Below are 26,738 nucleotides of genomic sequence, written 5' to 3'. Positions count from 1 at the left end.
ATCAGAAGTTGCTACTATCAGAATTGCCATTCAGCTGAATCTACTGTATATTGTAGTAAAATGGCAACTTTGTTTGTACCACTGCCCTCTCCTGCATAGTCAGTACTGCTCAGCTGTACACTATAGGTTATAGACTGCTAAAAGAGAGATTCTTCTTTACATAAGCAAACCTTGGTTTTTCAAGCAGGTGTATGTGAATTCCCACCGCCCCGCCCCCACTGTTGCCATGGAGTACTGAGTGCCTGCCATACGCAGAAGAGCACTGTGTGAAGTCTGTAAATTTAGCCAGCCTTTTTAAGCATATGAGCAAATAAAGAGACCTTTAAAAAGAAAAGTGAACTATGGGCCAGATATTCAGGCGAACTCAGCACATAAAATTGGGACCAGATTTTCAGCTCCCATTTAGACACCAAAATAAATAGACAGATTTTCAAAGAGCTCAGCAAGTTGTCTAGAAGTGTTGCAGTGGGAACTGCCACATGCTGAGCGCTATTGAAAGTCTGGCTCTTATTTAAGTGCTTGGATGGGAGCCTGAGCTCTCTTGAAAATTAGGCCCAGTTGTGGGAGTTGAAAATTGGGCTCGGAGAGCTGAAGGAAATGCCTGGCGAGAGAAACCCGATATATAGCTACAAAATAAATGCAGTGAGAGTAGGAGGGTAACACAAGCTTTCCCAGTCTGCCTACCTTAACCTGAAGGGAACACATTTAAGAGAGAGAAAGTGAAGTGTCGTGTCCATCATGTTCTTTGCCTCTCTGTTAAGACTGCTTTTTAAAGAGAGTGCTGTTTTATTGATAGCTGCGATAGTGGTATTTGCAATGTGGATACATGCCCACTAGACCCTGGAAAGAGACCACCTATTCATTCTACAAAGTAGGCAACTGAGCAGCTAACAGATGAAGACTGCCTTCAGTCGCCAGAGACTTGGCTGGCGGGGACTGGAAGCAGTGAAAGACTTCGCTGCAATCCCCTGAGCCACCCATGTTCCCCACCAATACGTAGTACAGAGCCAGTTTAGTTTGGGATCCTGCATGATGTTGAGCTCCCTTCACTCCCTCTGAATTTTAGTGCTTTATTCTTGAGCCAGATGTGTGAGAAGCAACATTTCCAATATATTCAGAGCCAGGGTCTAGGAGAGGCAAATAATGATAGATTTAGTACTTATTTCTGAAGTCTCTTACATCTGCAACATGTAGGGAATGTGCAACGTTAGAGCGAGTCTACATTGGAAACATCTGGCCAGAGGGAAGACTGGCATAGAATGAAGGGATTCTCATGATTACCATGTGCTATTTCTCTTATACACTTACCTCTGCTCTCTGGAGTACTTTGTAGTAAACATATGAGATCTGTAACCCTTGCCACCGCGCCTGTATATATATTTGATGGGCAAGTCCCCTTTGTTAAATGAGCAAAAAGCAAGATGGTATTAAATCTATGAGAGTTATACTGTAAAATTGCTGTCACTAGGTGAAAATTAATGTTAATTTGGATCCAACTCTTAAAGCCCTTTATTGGAAGTGACTAAGGGATATGATTATCACTGCAGTGTTGTCATCCTACATTCTGAAACCATCCAGTCTTTGGGAATGCCACCATTTTCCTTGCCTTAGGTAGGTAGTTGACCAAACTTTTTCTGTGATGGCCTGTAGAGAGTGGAAACCGTTCCTGCTGGAGCATCTCTCTGTCAAACTCTCTCTCTCACATACAACTGTTATAAGAATATACATGTACACATTGCTTCTAATGAGATATTGAAATCTAAGGAAGGGTTGCACTATACCTATATAATATTAGAAGGGTACAAAACCATATAATAGGGATATGTATGTTTGTTTTGAAATGATTGTTTGCCGTTTTCTTTCAAACTGGTCCAAATTCTTTGTTGCTCTTGCTGACACTTGCTCCATTATCCTCTGAGAGACAAGGTGAGCAAGTTAATATCTTTTGTTGGACCAACTTCTCTTGGTGAGAGAGACCAGCTTGTGAGCTTACACAGAGGAAAGAAGAGCTCTGGGTAAGCTTGAAAGCTTGTCTCTTTCACCAGCAGAAGTTGGTCCAATAAAAGATATTAACTCACTCACCTTATCTCTGTAATATCCTGGGACCAACACGGCTACAACAACATTGCATACATACTGCCAATGTGACTGGTTGGAGTGCTTATATCTAGGGCTGCTCAGAAATCAGGAGAAGTAAACTAGGGGCCAGATTTTCAGAAGAGCTCAGCGCCCACTGTTGGGACCATCAGTCCAGGTAGAGAGAGGCTGCTGGACCATTCGAGGAATCCATGTAGTTTTCTTGCATTCTGCACTGTCATAGAGACTGATTTTTAGTGGCAAATGCTGTCATTGTAAATCATACACGATGTCTCATCAAGATATATATTGTTGTAGATCAACCTATGGTTATTCCAGCTGCAATCAAATAGCAACATCAAATGGAGCAGATAGAAAGGTTCTGAATGAAAAATAGCTTTTTTTTCCTGAGTCACTTTTTCATAAGAAATTGTTGACACTCGTATTTGCAGTTTTTCAAATCAAGATTTTCAGTGAAGCTTTTGTAATAACTCAGACCTATTGAAATTTTTTTTAAACTATTTTGGGAAATAGCAAACATTTTTCAAAACACGAAAAATCTGTCCATTTTGTAAAATGAAAACTACAGAATTTTGATTTTTTTTTCACTTTTGGACCAATTTTAATATCAAAATCAAACCTTAACCAGCATTGCAAGACTACGTATTTCTAAAATGTTGGACTGCTACTTCAGAAGATCTGTAGTTATATCAAAGGTCTTTATTCTTAAATCACAGACATGAAAAGAATCCCTTGGAGTGTGTGTGCAGTTGCTTAATAGCAGATACACCTTTCTGTAGGGCAGATGCTGCTTTTTCAGTTTTCAAAAGTCTTACTAAAGTGAATGGATGAAACATTACACAAAAATCAACACACTTTACCCTAGGATGAAGTGTAATCTCAATAGGACTGAGATATTCAACTCTTAACTCCATGATAGCAAGAAATTTCAAGCATAGGATGTTCAGAAGGTTTTGTTTTTAGTAGCCTTCAAGTGTAGAATCAATGAGTTCTCAGGAGCCACCTTTCCTAATATAGGGGACATGTACAAACAAGATTTTCTTCTGTCAGATGTAAAAAGAAATGTAGAACTCCTCTAATCCAAGAATAAAATTAAGAACAAATTGGCATTTTGGCCTCTCTCCATCTAGGAAACCTGCTAGAGAGAGAACCTGTTGAGAGAGAACACTTTGGTTGTGTAAATGAGTTCCCTTTGAAGTCAGTGAGAGGCATATACGGTACATATGAATGGGGCAATTTCTTTGTGTTCACTGAAAATAATTGTTGACATAATTTTCTATGACTTGCTGAAGCAAAGATTACTTTTGAAAAGAGTTGCTGGTGAAGATCCCTGACAAATGAGCTTCTTGGACAGGGGCCATAGAAAATTTACGGAACAGTAGTTAATTTTAGAAATGCAAGAACTTCTTTTAATGGGAATTTTAAGACGATTGGCTTTCAAGAAATGAAATGTTCATGTGTTCACAATTGGACTACTCAGCTCAACGGTTAAATTGAGGAAGCAAACTATTCACTTTGTTATGAAGGTTCTAATTGGCTACTCAGTAATTTCTTCTAGTCCTGTCAGTCTCAGTACAAGCAGCTGAATGGCTGATCTTATTTTCTTTGATAAATTACAATGTAGTGTGTAAACGTTTCCTTGCCTTCTGAGTTATTGATATCTGCTTCTTTGAATAATTTAACTTGCTACTTTAATCTCTGTACAGCTTTCTAGTTGAATTGAAAAATGTTCACATCTATAGATACCAGATGGATACTATTTCGTTAGATTGTCATTCGCTAATCCTCCATAATTTGCTCATGGTCAATATACCCCAATAGTTGCCACATTATAATAACCAAGACACCACTATTATTTCCTATCTCAATCACAGCCAAAGACATTTAGGGATTTAGACACAACTCTTCCACAAGTTTTGTTTGAAGTGGCATTCGGATTTATCCCAACTTCAGCTCACTGGAGAAGAGGAAGGGCTGCTGCTGTTTATAACATTACCTGCCAAAGTTATAAATGGACTTCTCACTTCTATATCAGAGAAGTGGAAATTATTATATTACAGGATACAGTAAAGAGCCTCTTCCCTCCTATTTGTGGTTCAGTCGCCATTTAAGGAACAACCTGTTTTATTTTTCATGGGTAATGGAGGCTCCCTCTTATAACCAAGAAGAAAAGAAGCCATGTGAACAACCTCAGCCTGTATTAGCTGAATCTGTGTGAACATAGATGGAGGTACACAGCTGCACCGAATCTATAACCCAAGGCTAAATTCATGTGGTTTTTAGGGTCAGTGTGTATTTCACCCAGCGCTGCTGCTAAAGAATGGGTCTGTTTAGACACACACATTCCTAGGATTTAGTAGTGTGCTGAGTGCTGACTTAAGTGCTGGAAATATTGGAACATGGTGTTCCAATCTAGTTTTGGAGCTGGAAGGGCTGCACTTCTCAGGATCCTTCTCTCCCCAGGGTTCATAGGGTAGGATTTTCTACAGTGCTCAGTGCTGGCTTAACTGTGCTCCCGTTGATGTTAGTGGGTGTAGGGTTAGGCCAACACTGAGCACTTTTGAAAATCCTGCCCTTAAGGAAAACTTTGGCTGTCTCCAGCAATAAAATATCATCTTGAAAGATCCTTCCAGCAGCTAGGGATACCAGAGTAGCGTGAATGAGGTTATAGTGTGTTTTGATTGGAAGTAAATGTAGTTAAATTTGTGTTGTCTTTCATATTTGATCTAGGTATGCATAAAACCTGTAGAAATGGAACTTAGCCTTAAAATAAAAGCTCTAGCCACCTACGTGCCTTCATTTGAGAATATGGGGAACAGACTTTTGCAACACTCTTCTGTTTTACTCAAGCATGTGCCTCTTCATTACTTATTCAGGGCCTGTGTATAATCAGCTGAATGTGGGGCATGTCCCACTCCTTTCATATGAAATACTGCATTCATATTCTGTCAAGGTTCCTCCTCCACTCTGAACTTTAGGGTACAGATGTGGGGACCTGCATAAACACTTCTAAGCTTAACTGCCCGCTTAGATCTGGTTTCGCTGCCACCATCCAGATTCCTCAGTCTGGAACACCTCCTTTCCTCCCAAAACCTTCCCTTCCCTGGGTAGCCTTGAGAGACTTTTTCACCAAGTTCCTGGTGAACACCGATCCAACCCCTTGGATCTTAACACAAGGAGAATTTAACCATCCTCCCTTGTTTCCCCCACCAATTCCGGGCGAGTCCGGATCCAATCCTCTTGGATCTTAAAACAAGATAAAATCAATCAGGTTCTTAAAAAGAAAGCTTTCAGGAAAGAAAGGTAAAAATCATCTCTGTAAAATCAGGATGGAAAATACTTTACAGGGTAATCACATTCATATAGCCCAGAGGAACCTCCTCTAGCCTTAGGTTCAAAGTTACAGCAAACAGAGGTAAAATCCTCTCAGCAAGCTGAGAAAACAAAAATAAAACTAACGCGCCTTGCCTGGCTGTTACTTACAAGTTTGAAATATGAGAGACTGGTTCAGAAAGATTTGGAGAGCCTGGATTGATGTCTGGTCCCTCTTAGTTCCAAGAGCGAACAACCCCCAAAACAAAGAGCGCACAAACAAAAGCCTTCCCCCTTCCCCAAGATTTGAAAGTATCTTGTCCCCTTATTGGTCCTTTGGGTCAGGTGTCAGCCAGGTTACCTGAGCTTCTTAACCCTTTACAGGTGAAAGGATTTTGGTGTCTCTGGCCAGAGGGATTTCATAGTATTGTATACAGGAGGGCTGTTCCCTTCCCTTTATAGTTATGACATATTCAAACTAAAGAAACAAAGCACGTGAAATAGACTAAGGCAGAGCTGGCTGAGACTCTTAAGAGGCTGTTTATCCAACTGCTTAATAAACATGAGGCTGCAAGAGGGGTTGCCTTCATGAAGTCTGATAATAAACTGGGTATTTACAATGCAGCTGCAGAAACTGAGATTCCCTAATGTACAATATCTGTAGATGGAGCTGGTATTGCTGACTGCAGTTACGGTTACCTGACTCCTCTATGCCCTACCACACAATCTCTGCTGTTTTTTTAAACAGACTAAAAACGATATTGGCATGTGCACAAATGCTCATCAGACTCTTTATTCTTAATTTATTGGACTTTTTTAGAAATGCTACTAGACTTGATGCAAACAACTCTTAAGCTTTCTCTCTTTAAGCCAATTTCTTACACCCTTGATTGCATTCCATAGCCACCTCCGCTCACAGCATCACAGTTGTACTTCCTGTATTGTGACTAGTCTCAGATCCATTTGGGCTATTTCAGAGAGAACTTACACCCAAAATTTGGTGGGTGGAAAATGAGGTGCATTAGTAGTGTTAGGCACCTACAAGCTATGCAATTGCAGGGGTCCCCCTCACATGCTTGTAGTGGAGCTGGAACGTCCCCTACCTGTACAAAATGGCATCCTACATGTGACATGACCTTGCGTGCACCATGTGTGCAAGGTCACGCAGTACAGAGGGCACCATTTTGTAGAGCAAAATGGCATCTGCCACACAGGTAGCAGCCCTGGAATTGAGCTTTACAGTTGGCCCCCTTTGGACAAATGCCACCACGGCTGCAGTGCAGCGTAGTCATCAGCATTACAGCAAGATGATAGCAATGGCTTTCTTTAGTGCCTGGCAGTACAAAGCTCTGTTGCACTGTGATCCTCTTACTGGGACCTCATAAGTATCCACCAACCAAGCTTGGCTTCTGCCAGTGTCCCACCAATATTTCCATTCAACGAAGGTTCCAGGGATTTCAGGACAAAACTAACCATACAAAGAAGTGGAATGCTTTAAACTGTACAGCCACCAGACTACTCAGATGTATTTGAGCTGTATGTTCATTAATTAGTATAGATGCTTTTGTTAGTTCTTACAGTAAATTGTCAGAAGTTCTTCAGCTATTGGCCTGCAAGGGAAGGGTTAGCTCCCCTCTCAGCAGAGAAACTGATGCAGCTTTCTATCCTTGTTGCAGGGGTTGCTAGGAAGCCCAGCAATAAGGAAAATATGGCTAGGCTCAGCTGGATGAAACAAATACATCCCAGGGGAGAGTAAGAGGACTGAGCTCTGGAGAGACATTATGTAACATAGCCCCCCCCCCCCCCCCGTGCACTCACCAGCTGTTCCTCTGTTCTCCACATTAAGAAGGGGAATCTTTGCCGGTGACATGCCCCTTTTCTCCTGTTTTTAGGAGTGAATGGGCCTAACAGCCCCATTTCAGTTACAATGAAACCTGTCTTAAATTACCAACAAAAATCAGTTCAAAAGTAGAGGTGGTTTCTTTTTACTAAACTTACATTGGAAACTTGGGAGGGGCTTTAAAGCCTTAGTGGAAGACAGGTGTAGATTTTGGCCTCATAATGCAGCAGAGAAATATAAGTTTCGGCTGCCTTTCACACATTGTACTGAAGTAGGGTCTTCAAAAGTACCTATTATAATTACTGGGGTATCTGAGTTCCAGACATGAAATAAACACAGTGAGAGCTGCCAGGAAGAACAGTTGATAGTCCTATTCTAAATTCAGTTTAGTGCTCTTAATTTGACAGGAATGTCAGTTCTGCAGCATTTTCTTTGAGGAATGGTGAAGGTGAAAGAGGTATTTGAAGCATGCCCAGAAATTGGTGAGGAACTAAGATGGTGTGCCAGAGTTTTGGGCCTGCTGTTAAGAAGGCTTTCCTCCCTACATCAGGGTTTCCTCCCTCCTTCCTTTCATTTGATGTAGGGAGGCCATGGTTACAGGAAGATGACATCTATTGTTCAAGATTCCTGACGAGAAACCTGGGGATTCTTGTGTACCCCTTTGTACATTTGTACAAGAATCTTGAAAGGTAGATCAGGGAGCATGGGGAGCTAGCACATGATGGAGTGCGAGCATCTGTTCTCTCTGGCTCATTCTATTTAGAAGATGGTCTGCTTTACTGAATACTAGTTGTAGCTTCTTAATTCTTTTTCTGGGCCAAGGAAGAGAGCTGCAATAATCTAGCCTGGTCTGATGAATGTGTGAATTATTGTAGGCCCTGTCTTCATCCAAGAGGAATGGATGGAGTCACTTTGTTAGCTCGAGATGGGGAAAAAAAGTGCTTTTGATGACTGCTATTTGATTCCCCAGAGACAGTGAGGCATCCAGCATAAGCCAGAAGCTGAGATGTTGAGTGCTGGAAGGTTTGTGCCCTCAGTTAAGAGTGGGGTATAGTGTTTACCAGTTCCCCAGAGCATGTGGTTCTTCTCATTAGCATCACTTTGGTTTTTCCTTGGTCTTTTTCTTGTACTGCTGTGTATGAGAGAGCAGTACAGCATTGAATGAGAAGGCCACACAGAATGGTTTAATCAACACATAGCTGGTATTACAGCTATTCTTGTACCCTTTAACATTGCACTTAGATATCGAATGGGGGTGGTGAGAGGACTGAGCTCTGAGACAAAGTTCCTACATGCATGTTACCATGATGTTGGTCATGTTATGAGTTTTGAAAGGATACCTCAGAAGGTGTGCCTTGTACAGAGATTATTACAGTAGGGTGTGAATACAGAGATGCAGTCTGTCACATATTAGTTCCAGTCTGAATTTTTCTGGCTTCAACTTTCAGCCATTACAATGTTATACCTTTCTCGGCTAGATTGAAGTGCCCATTATTAAATAATTTCCCCCCAAGTAGATACATACAGACAGTAATAAAGTCACCCCTTTAACTTCCTGTTTGTTGAGCTAAAGAGATTGAGGTCTTTGAGTTTATCACTGTAAGGCATGTTTTCTAATCCTTTAATTATTCTCTGAATCCTCTTCCTGTATCAACATCCTTCATGAATCACGGGCACCAGAAATGGACACAGTATTCCAGCAGTGGTCAAACCAGTGCCCGATACTGAGGTACAATAGCCTCTTTACTGCTACTTGACATTCCCCTGTTTATGCATCCTAGGATTGCATTAGCCCTTTTGGCCACAGCATCGCACTGAATATCACAGCTCATGTTCAGCTGATTATCTGCCATGACCCTCAAATATTTTTCAAAGTCATTGCTTCCCAAGGTAGAATCCCCCTAGCCTATAAGTATGGCTTGCACTCTTTGTGCCTAGATGTATACGTTTACATTTAGCCATATTAAAAGGCATATTGTTTGCTTGAATGCAGTTTACTAAGCAATCCTTGAATCAGTGACCTGTCCTCTTCGTGATTTACCAGTCCAATTTTTATATCATCTGCAACTTTATCAGTGATGATTTGATGATTTCTTCCAGGTCATTGACAATAATGTTCAATAGCACAGGGCCAAGAACCAATCTGCGGGACTTCACTGGAAATATACCTGCTCAGCGATGATTCCCCATTTACAGTTACATTTTAAGAGCCTACGAGTTAACTAGTTTTAAATCCATTTAATGTGTGCCATGTTAATTTTATGTCATTCTAGTTTTTAATCTAAATATTGTGCTTTACCATTGTAACAGAGTGTGGGGGAGTCAGGGCCTTGCACCCCTACTTCCTGCAATTCACTGTTACTCTCAGCCAGCCAGTAAAACAAAAGATTTATTAGACGACAGGAACACAGTCCAAAACAGAGCTTGTAGGTACAGGAAACAGGACCCCCACAGGCAGGTCCATCCTGGAGGGTAGGGAGCCCAGATCCCAGTCCTGGGCCAGCTTCCCCAGCCAGCTCCAAACTGAAAAACTCTCTCCAGTAGTCTCACGCAGCCACACACCCCAGCTCCTTCTCCAGCCTTTGTCCAGTTTCCCAGGCAGAAAGTGTCACCAGGCTCCAACCCCCTCCTGGGCTCAGGTTACGTGCTTACGTATCATTCCTGAAGTGAAGTCACACCCTGATATCCCACCACCATCCAGCACCAATGCAGACAGTACCAGTAAAATTCCTATGCAACATTCCCAGGTCAATACTCCCTACTCCGTCACAACCATTTCAGGCATCTTACCAAAGTCTAAGTATATTATGTCAACACTATTATTTTAACAACAAAACTTGTAATCTTATCAAAAAAGATATCACGTTAGCATGACAGGATTTTTTTTTCATAAACTCATGTTGATTTGTATTAATTACATTACCCTCCTGTAATTTTTTATTAATCAAGTCTCCTAACACACACTCCATTATGTGTCCCAGAATTAATGTCAGGTTGTTAGCTGTGTCATCCTATTTATCCTTTTTGAAAATTGGTGCATTAGCTTTCTTCCAAACTTATGGAACTTCCCCAGTGCTGCAAGACTTATTGAAAATTAGCCTTCATGGTCCAGTGAGCTCCTCAGCCAGCTCTCTTATAACTCTTGGATACAAGTTATCTGGACATACTGATTTAAAAAATGTCTCTCTTTAGTAGCTGATGTTTAACATCCTCTAGAGATAGTCATGGAATGGAAAGACTGTTATCACCATAAGATGAGACTATATCACATTTTTTCCTCCCCAACTGCAGAACAGAAATATTTATTGAGCACTTCTGGCTTTTCTGTATTATTGTTAAGTCTACCATTTCCATCTGTGATGGTTGCTGGGGTACTCAGAACTCTGAGTTATCCCCTGCCTTCAGTGTGAGGGATTCTTGCCTGTATCTGGCTGGGTGTCAGTTTCCTAACACTGCCAGCCTCTCAGGCACTTACCTACCTATGGTAGCTATCTATATACAGTATTAAAAATAACTCTAGATCACTTATAATTCTGCAAAGACAAAAAGTTTTGATATGGGGATAAAAGTTGATATGCAATGTAGAATGTTAACAGACATTGCCTGACCCTCAAACTATTTCCAGTGAGAGCCAAGAATAGTTTGCCAATTACAATGGAATTATTCACTTCCCCAGATGAAGCCTTAAACTTCGGACTGCGAGCCATGTGCTCTTGATGTATGAAGTATTTCTTGTACTGCTAGATGAGAACTGGGGCTTAAATCGCTGTTCACCATCTAGGCTGACTGATGGGGTCATTATTAACTGAAAGTTGCTTTCTTTCCATTTTTTGGAGGGAGGAAAAATGTTAACTCTTGAAAGAAAGGGATATTCTGAGCTAATTCCTCATTTTATCAATTCTAGAGTGATTTTAATTGTCTATTAAATTCAGTCTTGCACAACACATTTCTGCATCCTTTGCTGTGTCTACAATTTTAGACACAAACGCCTGACCAGAAAAAGGTATTACAGTAGCAAAATAGGCCCTGCAGACGTAGCTTTGTTTGTTGAGCTCTGTATTTATATAACAAGAACAGTGCCTTAGAAATACTGAAGAGAGACCATCCTTGATTAACTAGGGTATTCTGCTAGAAATGGATTTTAAAAAAACCTTTTCATTTGCCATATGCATGTTATTTCTTCACAAGGCTTGGGACTGAATGCATGGTGGGAAGACTGATGTTTCTCCTGTAAAAGGAAAAATCCTCAGGCATTGTATTAAAGAATACCCATGGAACTGGATAGTTGCACATTTCCCCACATGCATGTTGGTGTTCTTTTCCATCACATTTCTATAGCCGTTACCAACAGAATGATTGATTCGTTGGAGGACATATTGATAGCCTTTATGACAGGTATTGCAATTTTCTGCAATATCTTTGAAAAATCTTAATGAATTAAGTGTATGTGTAGGAGCAGGATTTTATAATTGTACCATGAGAATTAACGTATGATTTGATTTCATCCTGCCAGCCACTCTTTTTGAATAGCAGAAAGGAATGACGGACCAGAACAATCCTTATAACTGATTATGGTCACCCTTTTGTTTTAGACCTTGGCTACACTTGCGAGTTACAAGCCTCCCAGAGCGCTGTACCCCACTCCTCGTCCACACTGGCAAGGCATGTACAGCGCTATTTCTCCACAGCTACATTGCTGCTGGGACACCACCTCCCCAAGAGGAATAACAGCTGTTGCGTATTGGCTGAGACACTGCTGCTCCAGTGTAAACGGGGAGTAATGTTATTACGCACTGAGGGATCTCCAGAAACTCCCCATAATCCTTTTAACTTAAGCATCCTCTCTTGTTTTGTTGTAAACTCCAGATGAGGAAGTGCCCTTTCAAAGCTCTGTTTTGGGGGCTGCTTATCAAAAAACCAAACACAGCTACTATTTGCTTCGAATGAGTGAGAGGCAGGCGGGGAGCTCTGTTTGGCGTGCAGACAGCTAACCTTTACTTGAAGAGAGAGGCAGCAGCGGTGGGAGGAAGGGGGTTTGGGGTCCGTTTCAGTGAGCCGCTGCTTATCTGGTCTATGAGAAAAAAGAAACAGCTGCCACTTGCTTTCAGTGAATGAGAGAGAGGCAAGGGAGGGAGCGGGGTTCGAGACAAACTCTCAGCACTCCAAAAACCTACTCTCTCCCTGTTACACTCCACCCCCGCCATTTGAAAAGCACATTTCAGCCACTTGAATGCTGAGATAGCTGCCCATCATGCACCACTCCCAATGTAGCTGCAAATGCTGCAAATGTGGCCATGACAGCACGCAGTCAGCTGTCAGTGTGGACAGACTGCAGTGCTTTCGCTGCTCAGCTGTACGAAGGCGGGATTAACTCACAGCGCTGTACATCTGCAAGTGTAGCCATACCCTTAGGAGAAGTTATAATGTCTGCTATGGTTTCCTATATATATAACAAATTAGGCACTCTAGGATCTTGTATCATATCTATGTTAAGGAGATTAGAGGAATGTTGAGGGCCTGAAACCCCAATATGAATGGTTTTAGTTATAAGATTTAGCAAGGCTTGATTTACAGTGTATTCTGCTGAATATATAACACTGCTGTCTGTATACCTTTGAAGGTTTCTGTAAGAGATTGTTTGTGTGAATGAGGAATGCATGCATCAGGAAAAGATAAGGTGTGAAAGCCATCACAAATGTCCAGATGGTCAAGAAAAAGTGAGAGACTTGGAAAGACCAGGAAACAATCAGAAAACATCCATTGTATCCGATGCTAAACATGTTAGCAGCATTGATGACCTAAGAGGTGAGGCAGGCACCCCCGAAGGCGAGACAACAAGTAGGAGATAACGATGGGAAGCCCAACAATAACCATCAAATGATATCACCACTTAAGGACTAATAATTACAGGATGACATTGCAAAATGCATGGACTCAAATGGGAATTTACAACTATAAAGCTGGGGTGTTTTGCCTGGGTTCAGTCCTGCAAAGCCTTGGAGTATCGGATCACGACTGACGAGCCCAGCTCCACACTCATGCTCAGTCTAACTGGCCATTGGATTGACTCAAGCTGCAACAGACTGGTAACTATAAATGTCAACTGGCAGGACTGTGTGTGTGTGTGTGTGTGTGAGACGAAAAAGCATATGCCAACTGTTGTATTTTCAATAAATGCAGTGTTTTTGCCTTCTATATAAAGATCCTATGCACTTTGTATAGCATAACATATGTATGTTTGGGGTCCCTTGTATTAAATGAATGTTCATATATAATTGTGGGCTGGGGTTGCATGTAACCTCGCTCCCTCTCTAGTGGGGAGATAAGGTGTAACTGTTGGGAAGTGTTATGAATTTGAAAGGACTATATAGAATAATGATCAAGCCAGGAATGGATTTTGTGGCAACCAGTGTCAAGCAGTTTGCCTGGGGAATCTCTAAGGGGAGATGAATGCAAATTCCCCAGTTCCTGTTATACAGAAACCAGCCTTTTGAAGCTACGCGCTGAGGAGGGGACCATTGTCTGATGATCACCTGTTCCTGGAGTTTGAAGACCAAAGGGCCAAGCTGTACAAAGGAAAAACTGACCCATTCATAGAGTGCCGGTTCTGAATTAAGTCTGTTATGAATTTGTAACCAGAGAAAAACCCCTTTGTGGACTTGGAAGGACTGACTCCTATTAGACCCCTTGTTGGAGTTGTGAGGTGATCTCTGGTAAGCTTATTAGCATGTGTGTTCTTTTATTGGTTCTAAAGTTTTCCCTGTAATGCTTTCACCTTAAGAATAAATGTGCTTGTCTAGAAAGGGCTGTGGGGTAACTCAACTGCTGGCGACTACTCTATTCAGAAGCCTTCAAAGAGACAGCAAAGCACCAGCCGTTTAGATAGTCTGGCTTGCTGGGAGCATCGTAGTGCAGGTAGGGAATGGTGCAGCCTGGAAAAATCCTGGTCAGGAGGGAGAGAGATGTGGGTATCTGCCCAAGAAAGGTGATGGCTGATGAGCTTGGAGCCTAAAGGGGGTGCCTTTGGTGGGCCCCAGGAGGGAAATACAAGTGCAGTTGCCCTGAGCTGTGACAGCCATGTCTCACGCTGCAGGCATTCAAAGAGATGCTTGGGGATAGGTAATTTGGTACATGGCAGGCAGAAAAATCAGTTGGAGGTATCCTGAAGAAAGAATTATTGCATTAGTACAATGGCATACTGTACAGTATGAAGCAGAAAGCAGCTCTGCCCTCCATACACCTTTACTATGAAATAGAGGAAGTAATATAGCAAAGAGTTTGATATTTTATGATCTTGGGGCTACAGCTCTGTCTGGATGAGTGAGAGACGGGAGGCGGGAAGGACCATCAAAAAGCTGTGGTAACAGCAAGAAAGGAAAGACTCTTTTACACGAGATAATGCTGCCTGCTTCTGAAAGTGAGAACAGGTGTTCTGGTGGCACTGTTGTAGCTGGCACCATAAGATATTTATGTGCCAGATGTGCTAAAGATTCATATGTCCCTTTATGTTTCAGCCACCATTCCAGAGGACATGCATCTGTGCTGATGACTGGCACATGTTCATTTTCATTATTTGAGTCAGATGCCACCAGCAGAAGGTTGAGTTTCTTTTTTTGTGCTTCAGATTCTGAAGTTTCTGCATCGGAGTGTTGCTCTGAAAGAGTGCTCCACACCTTGTCCCTCTCAGATTTTGGAAGTCGCTTCAGATTCTTAAACCTTGGGTCAAGTGCTGTAGCTATCTTTAAAAATCTCACATTGGTACCTTCTTTGCATTTTGTCGAATCTGCAGTGAAAGTGTTCTTAAAATGAACAACATGCGCTGGGTCATCATCTGAGACTGCTAGAACATGAAATATATGGCAGAATGCAGGTAAAACAGAGCAGGAGACGTAAAATTCTCCCAAAGGAGTTCAGTCGCAAATTTAATTAACATATTTTTAATGAGTGCCATAAGCATGGAAGCATGTCCTCTGGAATAGGGGCGGAGGCATGAAGGGGCATAAGAATGTTTAGCATATGTGGCACGTAGGTACCCTGCAATGCTGGCTACAAAAGTGCCATGCAAATGCCTGTTCTCACTTTCAGGTGACATTATAAATAAGAAGTGGGCAGCACTGTCTCCTATAAATGTAAACAAACGTGTTTGTCTTAGCAATTGGCTGAACAAGAAGTAGGACTGAGTGGACTTTAGGCTCTAAACTTTTACCTTTTTTTAGTGTAGTTATGTAACAAAAATAATCTACATTTGTAAATTGCACTTTCACGATAAAGAGATCACACTGCAGTACTTGTGTGAGGTGAATTGAAAAATACTATTTCTTTTATCATTTTTACAGTGCAAATATTTGTAATAAAAATAATGTGAAGTGAGCACTGTACACTTCGTATTCTGTGCTGTAATTTAATAAATATATCTGAAAATGTAGAAAACATCCAAAAACATTTGTAATACATTTCAACTGGTATTCTATTGTTTTAACAGCACAATTAAAACTGCCATTAATCAAGATTAATTTTTTAATTGCAGTTAATTTTGCTAATTTTTGGAGGACTTATGGATTGCCTTGTCATCTTATTTCCATGATGCATTAAAGAAAATAAGAATTCTGACCATATGCTCCGTAATGAATAGACATTTGCTATAGATTCCTCAAGATTTTAAGTTGAGGTGGAACTGTAACACCTATATTGAAACTGGCTTCTTATTACTCTCTCTTTTCAATTATTTATAACTTTGGCAAACTTTTTAGGTTAAAATTGTCTTTGGTCTTTGCCTGAGATTAATTTTTTTGGGGGGTGGAGGGACAAAGCATAAGTAAAATAGTTCTTTTGTTTCTAAAGAGAATATTGAAAACTAGGTAACTTGCTAATGTTACATTATTTCCCAGTCAGGCAGCTTTAATATTGCCAATTCTAAACTTTTGGGTGCTCAACTTTGCAACCAAAGATGCAGGAATCATTTCGGGGAAAATTCTGTGGCCTGTGTTATGCACAAGGTCAATCTAGATACAAATGGTCCCTGATCGTCTTAAAATCTATGAAAACGTATAATTATTTTAATGTCAATTTTGTATGTAAATATAATTTTTCTGTCACAATATTGATCAAAAGTGGGAACTTATTTTAAAGTGGAGATGTCTTCTCTAGAGAAGAATGTAGGCTAAGTGGAATTCTAAGACTTCTGATACCATTCTGATATATTACATCACAATTCATTTGGAGAGCCTGTATCTCTTGCACACAGAAGCATGTAACTAGAGGCAAGCTTCTTATATCAGCAAATTTCTACTTTGTGCAACTTGCTTTTTTATGACTTTCTTGATAAGACTGTTACTAGAGTACAAAATCTTCAGAATACATCAACTCTTATCTTAACTTGTACCAGCTGCAGAAGCGGGATATTATTACTGTGTTGGCCAGTACTCTTTGGCCAGGATTTTCTAGCATTTTAATTTTAGCTTTCAAATCGTAGCATGATCTTGCTTTCTCTTATCTCTCAGCTCCTCACTCTCTCCAGACATTCTTGTCTACTGTGCTGTATCCAGATATGACCTACGGCTGTTTTACAATTATAGATCTATAGCTCAAGGATTCTTTTTTGCTACTCTGGAACACTTTCCCTGGCATATTTTTGGATGTGTGTTCAAGTTTGCATTAAATAGTGACCTCTTTTCATGGGCTTTAGACAGATTTGTGTTTTATTGTATTGTAGTTATTTGGAGGTGGGTGAGGATGTTAAATAATGTTTAGTTCCAGGCTTTTCACCCTCTCCTTGTCAAATCCCTCCTAAAGACCCACTTCTCCTGGGAGGTCCACAAACAGCAAAAGTAAAATAATTCTCAGCTCCTCCTTCCTTTAGGTCTCTCTCTGTGTCCCATCTTAGGCATCTGTATGCCTGTTTTGTACAGCACCACATGTACCTTCTGCACTTCAGTAATATTTGGAGATGCTTACGTTATGATAGGTGATTATAAAAATGTCACTTGCAGTTGCTGCTGTGCTAAGCTATTGTTTTAGTCCTCTCAGATTTCCCCCTGAACATACTCAACCAGGTAGGCAGCACTTTAAATAACCCAATAACACTGAATTTGAAGGGATGTGAACTACTGTCAAAAAATTGCTGCCAACTCCTGTGTTCCTAGCCATGTTCTTCAGAATCTTTGGATCAGAAATCAGGAAAGCAATATAGCACCACTTAAAATTTAGACACTTAAGTTTCAGTGGGGAAAAAACAGTTTGTGACTTAAGAAATCAAGTAAAAGTGAAATGAGACATTCTTTTCTTGGAAACCATAAACTGGCTGAAGAAAATCACGGCTGCTTTTAAGTAAGCTTGAGTCCAAATAGCTTTTTGTATGTGCTCATTGAAAGTAAACTGTAAATGACATTGATGGGTTAAAATAATGATGTGTGCCCAGTTTTACTTTGCTTCCTTCCCACTAATGCTGCTTGAAATTGCTCTGGTGGGAAGGAGATTCTGCTTGACCTTTGTCCAGCGGGATATTATTGAGGCAAACAGGCACCTGGTAAGTTTAAAAACTAGACATTACATATAAGAACAGCATCTGCAGTTTATACTTGCTGGGAGAAAAAAGTTATCTATCCTTATGCTTCATGTCATAAACTAATCACCAATGGGGGTCAGGAGGAAATTATCCCTTCCATCCTGAGTATAGCATTAGATAATTAAGGGCATCCATGGATATTTTGCATCTTCCTATGCAATATACAGCCCTGGGCAGAGTTGGAGACAGGATACCATATGAGTTGGGCCATTGATCAAGTCTGATACTCCAAGAGGTAGAGTGCTGGTTAATATGGTCCATCTTTGAAACATGGACACTTTCATTTTCAATAATGATTCATCTGCAAAAAGTCCTTTTCCGCTGAGACTTTCATTCTTACCAATGAAAATATTAAAACCTGAATAAGTCTAACTGCTGCTGAGCGTTCCCAATATCTAGAGCTCACCTCCTGTTCTGCTGATCTTTATGGAATGGGAAATAGAACAATTACAGCTCAGCCCATGACAACAAAAAAAAAAGGTTAAAGTGCAAGTTAATTGTTTGTTAATTAACAAGTCCATAGTTGTTACTTGAGCAACACTCCCATTGAAATGAGTGAAGGTTTTGGGAAGGACAGAATAAAAGCTAAATTGGAAATTCAGCATTTGGCCCGTTAATTGCAGCCATTCTCCGTAGAGCCCTACAAATATAAATGCTTACCCCAAGATTGAGTTTTACATCCCTTCTCCTGTCACCATCTTTTTATAATCACCAATAAAATAGATACCTTATGCCAAATGAATTACAGTTCTAAATGAATTGGCTTCAGCCCATACATACTGCATTAATCGCTTGGAAGCCCAGATATGTAGTTCACAAGCCCTACGCTTTATTTTTTTCAAGCCAGAGCATGTTCACCTGTGTATGTGGCGAGTCAACTAACTTCATCCTCCAGCATCATTTCCTGAAAGAGAAGCAACATGGGTTTTAATTGATTTGATTAAATAATAAATGATACATTCTCGTATCTCAACCTAGGCAACATTTCCAGTCCATAAAACTAGGGCTATGGAAGGAAGAGCTTTTAAATAGTGTGTAAATTGCAGTAATTCCTCCACCCAAGGCACTGTGCTACAACAATGTTACATTATTAGTTGCTGTCTTCTAGCACTGAATGGGGAACTTGAATAGAATAACTAAAACATTGTTATCTCTTAAAGCTACTGTGTCTCCATCCTTGCTTCACTGTAGGCCGTTTTGTACAGGAGCTTTCCCCAGCCCCTCGCTATTTGGCTTCCTGCTACAGATCGGAAGAAACCTCACAGTGCTTAGTGAGGGAGAATCTCTTAGTTTCATAGCTAGGCTTGTACTTTTGTTATGTCAGGGAGGTGTCTTACAACTTTTCTTTCCTTACATGACTGCACATGTCTGTCTCTCTTCCCTCACAGCCTTTTAAATAGGTAGAGCAGGATTTTACAATAGTAACCCAAAATATTATAGTAACACTACAATCGGATACATTGTTTAGATCTATTACAATAGAATATCGGTTGTTCTAGGTGTCTGGCATCTGATACTTCAGTCAATTAACAAAGCTGGCAAATGCCCAGCCTCTACCCTTCCACTCAACCCAGTCCATGTCAGTGCAGCAGGTTCACATGTAAGTGTACAACTCAAAGAGATTCAGCCAAATTTTCATAAATGGCCACTGATGCGGGGTGACTAAGTTTCTGGGTCCCCAACTTGCAAGCTGGGGCCAGATTTCCAGAAGTGCTGATCATCTGCAGCTGCCATTGAGGTAACTGGAGTTGAGGATGCCTTAGTACTTCTGAAAATTAGGTCCAAAGGGCATCTAGTTAGATGCCCAAAAATCAGTGTTTGAAGTCAGTATCAAGGGGGGATTTTAAACCTTTCTGTATTATAGCTCCTTCACTTGATCTGTAGATTTACCAACCGATGTTCAGCAAGGCAGATGCCTATGGGTATGGCCCAGCAGATGCACATGGTATGCCCTCAACGTCTTTTGAAAGAAAAGTTTCAACATGAAGATGATACAGGTCCTGTGTGTGCAAACAGTTGGTAACTCAAGTGAAAACTACACTAAAATGTATTGCTGTGTTGCATCTATGGGCTGAGCTATAAGCTGCAGTATGTAACTGGTTGGAGAAGGTGAGTGCTAGTCCTGTGTATAGTAAGTACATTGTTAATTACACTCTGCGGGCTTTCCTAGGCACCATGTAAACTCTGAATGTCCTGCATTATTTAAACATAGAACAGACAAAAGAGTCCCTGAACCCAGTGTGATTTCATTTCAGAAGGAACTCTACAAGTTTTTTTTTCCTTAAGCCAATTGCAACAGGGAATTAAAAGCCTAATTATTTTCTAAAGGATGGTGCAACCTGCACAGTCCTTCTAACCCCTGGGGAATTGCAGCTTGGGGCAGCTACCAATGCCACGATTTGACTCGTAGGCCCAGATTCAGCAAGCTACTCCATGTGGATGGACCCTGTGCGCTCTCACAGCTCTCCTGACTTCAGAGGTGCTCCCTGTAGGGTCCGGAGTCCACCTGTGATGCAGCATGTAGGATTGGGGCCTTAGATGTTAAACTCCCCAAGCCAGGGACTTAGTATGTGAACTTTTTTGTAGCCTGTCTCATATATTTTGGTGTCAGATAAATAATAATAGTGGATGAGATTTGCAAATGCAGATATTTGTACAGTCCTCTTAATGCATATATGTACATTTGAAAATCTGACCCAATCATAATTTTGATATTTTGTCAGATGTATCAGTCCAAGCCTGTTTGTTCTATGCATCATTCTGGATAACTTGAAAACATGCTTGATAGGTCTCTGGTATTTCCTGGTTCTGGCTTGGTTGGGAAAGACTACAAAACTGTCCTTTCTCTTATGGCTATTTCTGCACTTTCATTTCAAGATCTATGCTGTGAAAATGAGAGAATGGTTATAACTAAACTCTTTTGAGCACGAAATAAAAATTGTATTGAAGTCTGTTCTCTGAAGTGGCTTCAAGGGGTTGCCAAGTATTTGAATCTTCTGACTTTCGTTTCTGTATTGCATTGGGATGATAAGTCTAAAGCATATAAACCAATAAACTGTGAACATTTTCCTCAAATAGAGCTGGTTCTTTCTAATGCTGGTATAAGGTTTCCCTTTTTTATACAGCATTTCCTTTCAAGCTTAGCGCCACTGCTGTCCATCATAAGTTCCCCTTTAACTTGGTAGCTCTGGCATTTGCACATGCCTCACAGCACCATAACCATTAAATATCTGGCTGCCTTTGGCAACTTTCTTCTCAGTCTTTGTAATACATTTGGCCCTGCCTTCTTAGATACCTCATGTTTGAAAGCCTGTGTTCCAAAAACAGCCATGTACCAAGGGAGCTCTGTATTGGCGAAGGTGTTGGATACTTCACAGGACAGATACTCAGAAATTCCTAGAGTTTCCCCCCTGTATCTTTAAGCAGCTCATGACCTTGTATTCCATTTGATGGTTCTTTCCCTCCATTAATCTTTTATTCTTAACACTGATGTTTTGCCATTCACAGATGATGGGAAGTTGTCCTTGGAGGAGTTCCAGGCTTTTTTTTCAGATGGGACTCTAAATGAAGAAGAACTTGAACAGCTCTTTCATACTATTGACTCAGACAACACCAGGTAAGCATATGAATCTGTCGATTTCTTTCCCAGTGACATAGATTTTAGGATTCTTGGTGTGCAATTATTAAAGTTTTGCTTCTTAAAAGATCTAGACATGTGCAAAGTGCACTGGGATGGATTTCCTCTGCCAGCCTAGAGGGGCTTCATTTCTTCAGGGTTTGACCTCCCATGATGAAGATTATTAGGGCTTCTTGTTCTCCTGGTATAAGTTGAACACACTTCCCGAAGCAGTCTCTTTTATAAAGCAACAAAGAGTCCTGTGGCACCTTGTAGACTAACAGATGTATGGGAGCATAAGCTTTCGTGGGTGAATACCCACTCGTCAGACGCTCTGACGAAGTGGGTATTCACCCATGAAAGCTTATGCTCCAATATATCTGTTAGTCTATAAGGTGCCACAGGACTGTTTTTGTTGCTTTTTACAGATCCAGACTAACACAGCTACGCTCTGATACTAGTCTCTTTTATGAAGATCTTTGAAATTATACATTTTGAATAATAGGGACAATCAGGTAACCTTTTGATTTTTCCATTGCTTCTAGAAAGCTTCGCTATGGCTATCTAATCTAGCTGTCCTGATCTATGAGTTTCTAATGCAGCTGTTGGTAGAATCATAGGCCTGGAAGGGACCTTGAGAGCTCATCTAGTCCAGTCCCCTGAACTCATGGCAGGACTAAGTATTATCTAGACCATCCTTGACAGGTGTTTGTCTAACCTGCTCTTAAAAATTCCCAATGATGGAGATTCCAGAACCTCCCTAGGCAATTTATTCCGGCGGTTAACCAGCCTGACGGTTAGGAAGTTTTTCCTAATGTCCAACCTAACCCTCCCTTGCTGCAATTTAAGCCCACTGCTTCTTGTCCTATCCTCAGAGATTAAGAACAACAATTCTTCTCCCTCCTCCTTGTAACAACCTTTTACGTAGTTGAAAACTATTATCATGCCCCCTCTGTCTTCTCTTTTCCAGACTAAAGAAACCCAATTATTTCAGTCTTCCCTCATAGGTTATGTTTTCTAAACCTTTAGTCATTTTTCTTGCTCTTCTCTGGACTCTCTCCAATTTGTCCACATCCTTCCTGAAATGTGGTGCCGAAAACTGGACACAATACTCCAGTTGAGGCCTAATCAGTGCAGAGTAGAGTGGAAGAATGACTTCTCGTGTCTTGCTTACTACACTCCTGGTACACGCTTCCCATGTTGCCCAAATATGAGTCCCAAATATGAGTCCCAAATATGTTGACTCATATTTAGCTTGTGGTCCACTATGATCCCCAAATCCCTTTCCGCAGTGCTCCTTCGTAGGCAGTCATTTCCCATGTTGTATGTGCGCAACTGATTGTACTCCTAAGTGGAGTACTTTGCATTTGTTCTTATTGAATTTCATCCTATTTACTTCAGACCATTTCTCCAATTTGTCCAGATCATTTTGAATTATAATCCTATCTTGTAAAGCACTTGCAACCCCTCCCAGCTTGGTATTGTCTTCAGACTTTATAAATGTACTCTCTATGCCATTATCTAAATCATTGAAGAAGATACTGAACAGAACCAGACCCAGAACTGATCCCTGCAGGACCCCACTTATGTCCTTCCAGCATGACTGTGAACCACTGAAAAATACTCTCTGGGAACAGTTTTCTAACCAGTTTTGTACCCACCCTATAGTAGCTCCATCTAGGTTGCATTTACCTATTTTGTTTATGAAAAGGTCATGCGAGACAGTATCAAAAGCTTTACTAAAGTCAAGATATACCACATCTACCACTTCTCCCCATCCACAAGGCTTGTTACCCTGTCAAAGAAAGCTATTAAGTTGGTTTAGCACAATTTGTTCTTGACAAATCCATGCTGACTGTTACTTATCCCCTTATTATCTTCTAAACTTTTGCAAATTGATTGCTTAATTATTTTCTCCATTATCTTTCTGGGTACAGAAGTTAAGCTGACTGGTCTATAATTCCCTTATTTCCCTTTTTATAGATTGGCACTGTATTTGCCCTTTTCCAGTCTTTTGGAATCTCTCCCTTCTTCCATGACGTTTCAAAGATAATCGCTAATGGCTCAGTCAGCTCCTTGAATATTCTAGGATGCATTTCATCAGGCCCTGGTGACTTGAAGAGATCTAATTTTTAACTTGTTCTTTCCCTATTTTAGCTGCCTCTGATCTTACCTCATTTTCGCTGGCATTCGCTATGTTAGATGTCCAATCATCACCAACCTTCTTGGTGAAAACTGAACCAAAGAAGTCATTAAGCACCTCTGCCATTTCCACATTTTCTGTTATTTTTTCCCACCCTCGTTGAGTAACCCTGTCCTTGGCCTTCCTCTTGCTTCTAATGTATTTGTAGAATGTTTTGTTACCCTTTGTGTTTCTAGATAGTTTGATTTCATTTTGTGTCTTGGCCTTTCTAATTTTGTCCCTGCATAGGTGTGTTTGTTTGTTTACATTCATCCTTTTTAATTTGACCCAGTTTCTACTTTTTGTAGGACTCTTTTTTATTTTTGGATCATTGAAGATCTCCTGGTTTAAGCCAGGGTGGTCTCTTGCCAAGCGTCCTATCTTTCCTACTCGGTGGGATAGTTTGCTCTTGTGCCCTTAATAATGTCTGTCTGAAAAATTGCCAACCATCTTCAGTTGTTTTTCCCTTTAGACTTGCTCCCCATGGGATCTTACCTACCAGCTCCCCAAGTTTGCTAAAGTCTGCCACCTTGAAATCCATTATCTTTATTTTGCTGTTCTCAATCCTACCATTCCTTAGAATCATAAATGCACCATTTCATGATCACTTTCACCCAAGCTGCCTTCCACTTTCCAATTCTCAACTAGTTTCTCCCTATTTGTCAAAATCAAATCTAGAACAGCCTTGTGGGATCTAGTTGTTATACAGAGAGAGGATGGCATCATCTGTAATCTTGTCTTTACAGCACTAAATCTTGCCATGTCACTTTTACTTTAACTGTGTCTGTTTCATCTCAGTATGATTGCTCCCATTACACTACAACCCTAAGGCCCCAGCACTGATGACTCCAGCACTTAAAAAAAAATAATCCTACAACATTGAAAGAAACTGCTTTCTGCAGGGTGAAGTTCCCCCCAGTGCAGAGGGCCAGACCACTTGAGTCCCACTTAAAGGCCCTCAATTAGAGCTACTGCATCTCAGCATTTCTGAACTCATGCAGGTGCTTACATATGGATTTCAGAGCTTAATTTTAGGCTCCTGTTTTTGAAAGTCTTGGTCTCTAATATTGTACATCTATAAAGGAGGTTCCATCCTGCAGGAGAGGGCCAGTGTGTAAGGGACAGTGAAGTTGAGCAGAGTCACGTAGGCCTCCTGAGTGTGCAGGTTCCCAAGGATGCTGATGGTTGGTTGTATCTGGAAATATCCCTGCCCTTTCTTAGGTGAACTTTGAGTTTCCTGATTTCCAGGAGGCAATCTAGAGGAGATGCAGTACGGAAAACTAGCTGAATTCTGATCAGGCCACAGATGCTGCATTTACGGGGACTTTAGGTTCCAGCTCTTTGAATCCCTAGTGAGTGTCTGTACCCTGGAAAATATAAGGTAGAATTGTGCAAGGAGGCTGGGAGGGAGGGAGCCGTCTCATCAAAACAGTTGGTGGTTCTGGCAAGCTAGTTCACTTGAATTTGATACCAGATTTGAAATTGCATCTGGGTGGATATTGAAGTTTAGATAGAATTCAGGGTTTGGATTTGTCTTTGGCAGCATTTGGCTCCTGCAATCACCAATTCAGATTAAAACAATTGATTTAAGCTGTGCAGTAGCCCTATGAAGTAGGGAAGTGTGTGTTAATATCCCCCTTTCACCAATGGCAAAACTAAGGAAATTGATGCAGTGGAGTTCAGACACTCTCTAACTGCAGAATAGCTCCACTGATGTGTCATGCGGGTAAAGTTACTCATGAGCTTAGTGTTTTCAAACCTTATTTGTTTGAAAAGGTTTCAGTTTAGGAAATCTAGGCGTGCTGTCATTAAAGACGTGTGGAGTCTTTAAAGATCCTATGAATTTTTTTTACCATGAATTGGGTTGGTGATCCTGGTGGCCAAACTCTAATTTAGCTATTTGCATTCTGCCTACCCCACTTCCCCCTTTTGGTTTCAGCTGATTGTATTCTTCACTCTCTGTATTAAAGTTGTATGTTGTGAACTGCAGGTCTGTCACATCTTACGCGCATGTAACATGTGCAAATTCGGCTTTACGCCGTTGGCAAAAACAAAAAAGGGAAAAATAACAATTTAAATACTATACCTGCCTGGATTTTTTTGTTTTTGTTTTGCCAACGACTTTCAGTGTGCCACTGTTAGGGGATGGAGGAGGGGAGTGGCTGCACCCTGCTGGGAGTGGGCTGCGCGCTTCGTCTGCCCCAGCAGGTGCCAGGTCTGTAGCAAGCCCAGCAGCCTGCATCCTTCCCTCCCTGCCGACCGATGACTTTCAATTCACCTGCAGGTGGGAGCGGCACGGAGCCCTCCTGGCAGGCGGTGCAGCGGGATGGGCCAAGTGACGAGCGCCCTGTCTGAAAGAAGTCCTGGCCGCCTCCCTTCTCCCCCTTTCCCCCCTCGCTAGCCAGGGTGCATGCTCCGCCTCCCGGGGCATGTCTGCAGTGCAGGGAGTCCCGCTAGCCAGAGTGCAGCAGCTGCCTGCCCAGAGGCTCGTCAGCACGGCTGGGGGAGGCAGCCATGAACAGCTAAGTAAGTGGCACCGAAAGTTTACACTCTGGTTTTTTTTTTGTTTGTTTGGGTTTTTTTGATTGGCCGTTCCGGCCACTCTGCACCCTATTGTTGTTATTGCTTCGCCACTCCGACTGCCCTTTTTTTTTTTTTTTTTTGCGCTTTGAGTGGCAAAAAAAACAGAGCTGGCCCTGCCTGTAGTGATTCCACCCGCCATTACACTCAATGTAATGTTGACTATATGCGATTTTCGCTATCCACGCTGACTGCGGAACGTAACCCCAGTGTAAGATGAGACAGACCTGTACTGAACAGCTGCCATGCTCCTCTCCAGAGATGGTTGTCTTATGGTGAAGGCCAGAAATCACTGAAGGCATTGCCTGGGCCACTTGAACTCAACTCACTTCTTGTCCACTGTTTTTATGGTCCACAAAACGCATCTGGCACAGGCATCATCCTGGGCCAATACATGATATTAATACACCTGTGCTCAGCTCCTTGGCACCAGCTTTTTTGGTGTGACATTGCCAGCCCGAGCCACTGCACAAGGCAGCAGAAAACTGCAGGGAGTTTTCTTTTCCATTTCTAAGAGGAATTAGTCTCCAAAAGACTGAGGTTTTAT

At 41.3% G+C, this 26,738-nt stretch overlaps 1 protein-coding gene across 1 annotated transcript in view; it reads left to right on the top strand.

Moving 5' to 3' along the window:
- Positions 1-26,738, top strand: part of NECAB2 (N-terminal EF-hand calcium binding protein 2) — a 295,013-nt gene that overhangs the window by 65,913 nt on the left and 202,362 nt on the right. The window contains exon 3 of the mRNA XM_030582141.1: positions 21,321-21,429. Coding sequence (XP_030438001.1) covers positions 21,321-21,429 — 109 coding nt within the window. The remainder of the gene's footprint in view (positions 1-21,320; positions 21,430-26,738) is intronic.

This window comes from Gopherus evgoodei, chromosome 12, assembly GCF_007399415.2.
Source record: "Gopherus evgoodei ecotype Sinaloan lineage chromosome 12, rGopEvg1_v1.p, whole genome shotgun sequence".
Classification (NCBI taxonomy): domain Eukaryota; kingdom Metazoa; phylum Chordata; order Testudines; family Testudinidae; genus Gopherus; species Gopherus evgoodei.
The sequence above is the reverse complement of the archived record's forward strand: the minus strand, read 5'-3'. Positions and strand labels throughout refer to the sequence as shown.